This window comes from Chinchilla lanigera, unplaced genomic scaffold, assembly GCF_000276665.1.
Source record: "Chinchilla lanigera isolate Chin_1 unplaced genomic scaffold, ChiLan1.0 scaffold00002, whole genome shotgun sequence".
In the NCBI taxonomy this organism is placed as follows: domain Eukaryota; kingdom Metazoa; phylum Chordata; class Mammalia; order Rodentia; family Chinchillidae; genus Chinchilla; species Chinchilla lanigera.
This window is the reverse complement of record NW_004955403.1, coordinates 14,621,402-14,629,024: the sequence shown is the minus strand read 5'-3', so window position 1 is coordinate 14,629,024 and position 7,623 is coordinate 14,621,402. Positions and strand designations below refer to the sequence as shown.

Here is a 7,623-nt window from a genome sequence, read left to right as displayed (position 1 = left end):
GACAGCAGCACCTAGGAGCTGTCCCCGCACTAGCTTCGGAGAATAGAGTCAAAGAGCAGCCAGTAAGTCACCACAAAGCAGCCCTGTGTAGACCAAAGCCCACCCAGTCCTTCTACAGGTAAATCTGGGAACTCATCGGGAAGTTGTTGTTCAGAGACAATGACAAGGTGGGAATGTGCTATTGCTTCTAAAAGACAGAATATTGACGAATTACTATTTACCAGTTTAGTCAGATTTCTTCAGAAGGGAAGTTCCTCCTTGTATGACTGTCCTAATAGAAGGAAACGAGCCCATTCCTTCCTAAGTGTTTTATTTTCAGCACATGGTAGCTGAGAAATTTGGTTCCACCAGTAGCACACATGTGAACTGCAGGAATGAGATTTGCAAGTGACTGGCACAGACCCCAGGGAACCATGCCAGACGAAGGAAGTAGAAATGTCATAGTTTCCCACAGTTGCTAGGCACCTCACTGCAGCCTGGGTAATGAGGATGCATATTTGGTTCAAAAGTCAGAATACCTTTCTTATGACAACCAGAAGTCCTTTTATTAGAAACTTTTGAAGCCAGGTGTGGTGGAGCATGCCTGTAATCTCAACTCTTGGAAGGCAGAGGCAGGAAGATCATTGCAAATGTGAGACCAGCCTGGGCTACAAAGTGAACTCGGGACCAGCCTGAACTGCATAGAGATACCCCGTCTCAAAAAGACAAAAAAAGACAAAAAAACATTTTGGTGCGCTAAACAGCACAAATCCAAATGATAATGAACAGATCCGTGCACAAGCCTGTAACTTAGTCCCACTTGTGTACATGCATGACATATATAGACACAATACACACACACACACACATATACACACACGCACCAAAAGAACCCATACTTTTGCACATTTTACTGTCCTGTAAACTGCAGCATTTTGTAGAGCTATATGCCTTTTAAAAATAACACCCTGGAGCACATGTATACATGCTTTTCCTGGCCAGTACAGCAAGTCCAATTTATTATGAAAGAAGAGAAAGAGAGAGGGAAGAAAGACTTTCACCAATGGGTTTATTTAGAAGGAAGCAAATTAAATGGAACTATGATGACAACAGCAGATGTCTAATTATAATTCACCTCCCTAATGCTGATTAATATATTCATAAACACATCAAAAATATTGCCAAAAGAAAAACGCTACTGTTAACACCCCAAGGCCTCCTGGTTTCCCTTGTGCTTTTCAATCACGCAAAATGTTCCTTTCTTGGCTACGAACACTATTTATTTTGCTTCCTGCCAATCTTGAAAACAATTTATCTTGTGTGTCATTTCCTCATAAATGCTTCCTGGTGCTTGATTGCTTTGCCTGTGTGGCATTTGACTTCAAACTGCCATTTTACCTTTGTAAACATTTAGAACTGTCTAAGCATGAGGAAAATATCCAAAAGGCATACAAAAATAAGGCTGTAATTAGGTCAGCAGAGTACGTCTTACAGCGTACCAGGCTTTCTGCATATACCAGAAATGTCTCTTTACATCCAACACTACATTCCCAATCCGAGTGCAAAAGATGAAATTAACATCGAGGGACTCCAACACAGAGGCCCCAGTATCAATATGTTTAATTTATTATTATTGCAAAGAACAGTTTTTCCATGATTAGTGAAACAGAAAACATAATATATTCAGGGATCTAAACCTAGACCATTTAAAAGGTGGGGGAGAGAGTGGAGAAAAACAGAAAAAAGTTACGTCAGTTACCACTTGATTTCTGTAGTAAACAATAGAATATGACGTGCAATAGTGCAATTTTCTGTTGCTAGTCCAGCAATGCAAGTCTTAGTAGGAAATCCATCGATAGCACTTGCATTTCAGGGTTTAGCTGTGTGCTTGCCGGGGGTTAGAGCTTCTGCCAGACTTCTGACTCTGAGTGGGCTCACTGACGCTAGAATCACTTTTATTCAGTCCGAGATGACGGAGCTTCATATCCCAGCGCTGTGAAATTCAAGAGAAAAAAATAGCCACACACATTTATCACCAGAGTCACCATTTCTATGACTAAGAGCTTGATCAGACTGCCAAGTCAGATCTCCAAGGCATTTTACTGCTTTTCCAAAGGTATAAAATATACATCGCAGAGAAACAAGAATCTGATACTATATGAACATCACGCTCTAACTTTAAAATGCACAAAGTTGTCCGTCATAATGTACTCAATGATACTTTCATTTCAATCCTTAAAACTAAAATTTCCATGTCTGTAAATGGTGATTCAAGTATCTACCAATCTCTGTGAGCATTTCCTGACATAACATACAAATGAAAGATTTACATAGAATGTTTAGAGGACTTTTTTTAAACTTCTCTCTTAAGACACATAACAAGATAACCTTTTAAAACCTGTTTGACTTCAGCAGTGGACAAAAAAATGGCAGGATGATGTCCCTCAAACATTTTTCTAAGTAATATTTATCAGGTGCAGCAAAGAAAACGGACAAGATCCTGCCCTCATTTTGAGCTTTATAAAGCAAGCTTTGCAAGGTTTTTCATTAACAGTTCAATGGAAGTGTTTGCAATGTTTTTCATATTAACCATAATAATGTTCCTTGCATGTAATGTAAGAAATTAAAGGGAAGTTATGTTATGGGAGCGTAGTTATGTGAGAATGGTAGCTATAGTTCTGAAGCATCAGTGACGGAAATCACCTGCAGATCTTCTTAAAAATGTAAATTCCTACTCAGCAGGTCTGGGATGGGGCCCAGGATTTTTATTGCTAACAGACTATTGGTGGCAGCTCTGTCGGCCACCTCAGGGACCACAGTTCAAATAGAAAGACGCTACTATCAGATGGCCCGAGTCCAAATTCTAACTTCATGACTTACCCTACAACACTGCTTGAATTGAACAGACTTGTTTTTCATCATTTCTAGATTGGAATCAATAATATAATCTACTTTATATAATGACTCTGAAGATTGAAGAAAAAGAAAGTGCATACTATATAATAAATTAGGCATTACTATTTTTCTATTACTGAAAGTCTTTATTTTAGCACATTTCATTCCAAATTATTATTTCCTATTTTAAAAGTCTGATTCTCTACTCCCTAAGATAATCCAAATATCTCTGTTTGAACAATCTGCTGTAATCGTTTCTCGGCCTTTTGGCTAAAATCAAGTGTAAACAACTTGCTACAACAGACTTAAGTAAACTATCATTTTCATGGAAAAACCATAAAAAGGTCTTTTTTAAATACCTGACTTAACTATGTACAGCAAAATCAGCTGAAAAAAAGCAACTTTGATTAAATAAATGATAATGTCCCCCCAAAAATTATTTTTTACATCCTCCAGTTGACTAGAAAACTGAAAGAAGGATCTCAATAATTCTAGCCAAAGAAAGATTTTCTACCCAAACTCTTTGGCCCTGAGCATGTACATACAAATTAAAAATTGTTCAAGTCATGGAAATATTTCTTCCCATTATTATATTTAAATCCAGACTGAGAAAGTAAATGATATCACTGTAGCTCGTAAGTTCCGTGCTGAAAACAATGAGAAATATGTCCACTTATTAAAAAGCAGGACAAACAAACCATGTGTCCCATTGACAACACAAGCGGTGAAGCTTATTCCATGCTCTGCAGCAGAGATGCTGAAAGCTCTTCCAACTGGTACAGGAATTTAGGACAAATTCCTGTTCTGCATTAGCAAGCAGAAAACCAAATTAAAAGGACAGTAAGAGAGTCCAACATCCTGAGGAAGAGCTGCTTCTTTAATAAACACCAAACTAATTAAAGAGAGATGGAAGTGGAGAATGCCCACAGGTCTGCACTTAAAATGCATCTCACTTTTTAATAAACATACTGGCAGGGAGGACTTACTGGTGATAGCTTCTCCCTCCGAAATAAAGCCCTCTACATTTCTCTAGGTCACTTCAATGCAAATGTCTGCTGTGTTGAGTAACAGATGTGTAAGATCAACTGCCCAAGGGTGTTTAACTTAGCCTGTAAATGCTCCCCAAGCCTTCAAGCTGGCAGAGCGAAGGGATGTATTGTGTTTGGTATAGTTCCTACCTCCACCCCCACCCCCACCCCACACACATCCTTTGAGTCTCTTTATCCCTGCACACTTCCCCCAACATTCTTTCCCTTGGAACAGATTTCCTTAGAGCAGGAAAAATGAAACCTTCGATAATAAAATAATGTACTACTTGATTTTTGTTAATGTGTCACCAGAATCTGTTACTGGATTAAAAATAAAGCGAGGTTACTGTCCTAAGGACCTAATTTGGTCAGGTCTCTTCTACAGACATGACAGCGGCCGCACCCTGGCTACAGGAATTGGTGCCTGTGTACTGCACCACTTTGTTTTTTTCCTACCCACTGTTTATTTCCCCCTTCTCACAGAAGGGTAATCTGTTCAAGGAAACAATACATCTAGCTTTAAAAACAAAAAAAATGATATTTCCTAGCCTCCTTTGCAGCTAAGAATGGCTATAACACCAGCTTCTGCTCAGAACTCCTAAGGAAAGGGTTGTCGGATGGAGCTCTTTGAAATCCTTTTTTCCTTCCCTTCTTTCTGATGTATCTCGTGACCTCCAGGGAAACACAAGGACGAAAGCAGTAACTTACAAAGTGACAGACCAATAAGCTATGAGAAGTTCGGGATCCTAAGGCTAATGTAAAAACCACCCTATTAGGCTACCAGAACTACTGCTAGACTCGTTATGAGAAGGTAGGGCGTCTATAGTTAGATCCTGATATGCATACACGGAACTCATTCCTTGAAATAAAGTAACTATTAATGATAAACTCATTTCATGGAGTATTAAGTATGAAAATATACATGTTCTCATGTAGTTGAGGGAGGTATTTCATTTAAATGACAGTTGGTTGCATTCTACTTTTGCTTTCTGTGTATCCCATTGCTTTGAATGAAGTATACGTATCGGCTTACCTTAACTTTTTTACCAAGTCGATCTTTCCATTTCTCTGCTATGGAGCCTTCCACTAAGAGTAATCTGCATTTTTTAAACAGGCAATCAGTTTGGAGAAATTAAAATACATCATTGAAAAACACAAAGAATCAGTGCCAAAAAAGACTTCAAATGTTTATCCTAGAATAGGAGAAGTAAGCTTGAAAGCAGTAACTTACAATCATTTGGAAGTCAAAGACTCCTTTAAGGAATGAATGAAACTATGATCTATCTTTCTGGGAAAATTCATACATATACACTTCACACACATACTCTTCTACCCATATATGACACTGAGAGATCCAATTAAAACCCACCTGTAACCCACAAGAAAGCAGAAAGATCTTAAGATAAGTTCTTATCATAGTAGCATCTTTACAGAGAAATGCAGTGGGGGGACAGGCCAAAAATTATGCTGGCCTCTCAAGGCATGAATTACCTGGAGCGTTCCTCATCTTCGTAGCCCATGATGATATATTCCTCATTGACGTTAAGTGGCGGACACAAGCAGCCAGAGCTGGTGTAGAGGTTGACGGTGTCCCTCGGGATGTTCACCAGAGACGCTTTTAGAATCTCCTTCACCTCCACGACTGCAGTCACATCGTGGCACTTAGTCTTCAGCTCTTTCACTTTAGCCCGAATGACTGGAATAAAGGACAACACACCTGGTTCGGTAATATGCCACACAATGTCCGCCTCTGCTCGTAACAGACAGCTGGGCCTCCTTCTAGTCAGTTTCTAGCCACTGGGTGTTCACTGAAGAAAAGTCAACCATATATTTTTGCCTTAAATGTTAGTGAGTAAAAAACAGCCACATACTTCCCTTCCCAATGCTTTCCAATTTGTGTGTTTATATATATTTGGATACACACACACACATTTGTGTGTTCATGATCTTCATTATGAGAAATCCATTTAGATATTCAAAGACTGGATAATTTAAATTTTCTCTAAATTTTTACTTTGGTTTCGGTACACTACCTTTTATACTCTCCTTTGGTCATACTACATCTTCCTGAATAAAACTCATCACCATCAGACCTCGTTCCTCCCATGTGCTTGGAGGTCGCGGCCCCAACAGCCCCCCCTACCCCCGCAGCTTGTGAGAGAGCGCATGCGCTAACAGTACTTGCGTCCAGCCACCCCTGCTGGCATTCAGTCTGTCTCTCAAGAGCCAACGTCACTTCCCAATATACCGAGAAACTGCTTTCCACTTGCAGTCCAAGCACTTGATTTAGAATCTGGAACACAACAGTCCCGCTACTTTTCTGTATCTCTCCTTTAGACTGCAGCCAAATGAACTTTTTAAAGGAAGGTTTTTTTACAATACCCAGGGAGAAGCAAAAATGTCAATTAGCAAGAAGCCAAGAGCAGCGGCTCAGGAACCTTTACTGTACTAACTCAAGATCCGTGGATGTTATATACAGGAAAACACGATTTACCCACATGAATCCACTTTTTGAAAACTTCTTATGTATGAATCTGTGTATCACTTTGCAGACCTCTGTATATATTTTAGGAGCCTGAGACTACAAAGAGTTAGGAAAAGTAATCTACGGAAGTAACAAGTCATTTGTCCAGCTCTGTTTCGGCTCCATCACAGAAACTTAATTCCACCGGTACCGCACACAAGGGACAGAAGTTAAATTACTAATTCATTTCTAAATCTTTAGGATAAAAGCTTAGTTTTGCCTCACAGGCAGTTTAATCCTTAGGAAGCTACCTGCCTTAAGTATGAGAACTTGTAGCAAACAAAATAGCACTGCCTAGCTGTCCCTGCCTGTTTGCATTTGCAAATGGAGTCCTTTCCTATTGGCGTTCTCCCGATTCTGTATTTTAACAAGAGATAAGATTGCTTGTTTGAAACATCATTTGGGAGAATCCAATGATAAATTCTTGACCCTGCCTAGCAGACATTTTTTTGTGTTCTGGCTTAAATGAATGTGCTTCACAGCATCCATCAACCATTAGAGATTAGTGAACTGTGTAAATGTTCTCAAGCTAATGATTTATTTACCCAGTGTGTCTATTTTTATTAGAAATTTTTAGCGCATGTACCCACTCCAAAATAAATATCTCTCTACAAGACTTACTTTACTCAAGTAATTTCATTAAAATTCTAGCCTTTAACTCAATAAGGCTGAAGTTTTCTCTGAATTATTCAATTGCTCCAGCCGCCACTTTGTTTCTCGATAGATACATATAAAATGTATAAAATAAAAATCAATGTATTTTCCAAGTAAAAATGTATTTTCTCTTCAGAGGTTTTCCTTCTGGTCTGTTGTTCGAATGCCTGCCTTCCCTGCAAGTCCCAGACACATGACAAGCCTTGAATGATAGGGAACCTGGTTAATGTTTGACTATGAAAAGAATTTCTTCCTTTCTCATTTTATTTTACAATATTCACTTAGCTACCATCTCTAAGCTCCTCTCTTTCCACTGACTTGTAACCACTACTATTTTAACTTTTAACAAAAGTAGCAGCACCAACCAACATGAAAGAGGGTGAATAAAGGAAAAATTAATAGTAAGAAAAATAAAAATACAGTCAGGCATGGTGGCACACGCCTGTCATCCCAGCACTAGGGAGGCTGAGGCAGGTGGATCGGTGCGAGTTCGAGACCAGCCTGGGCTACAAAGTAAGTTCAAGGCTAGCCTGAACTGCATAA

At 39.2% G+C, this 7,623-nt stretch overlaps 1 protein-coding gene across 1 annotated transcript in view; it reads right to left on the bottom strand.

Annotated features, from left to right (window-relative positions):
* Positions 1 to 1,027: 1,027 nt before the first annotated feature.
* Positions 1,028 to 7,623, bottom strand: part of Frzb (frizzled-related protein) — a gene marked incomplete at its 5' end in the record, with an annotated part of 29,233 nt that continues 22,637 nt past the window's right edge. The window contains 3 exon segments of the mRNA XM_013512467.1: positions 1,028 to 1,972; positions 4,936 to 4,999; positions 5,394 to 5,598. Coding sequence (XP_013367921.1) covers positions 1,856 to 1,972; positions 4,936 to 4,999; positions 5,394 to 5,598 — 386 coding nt within the window.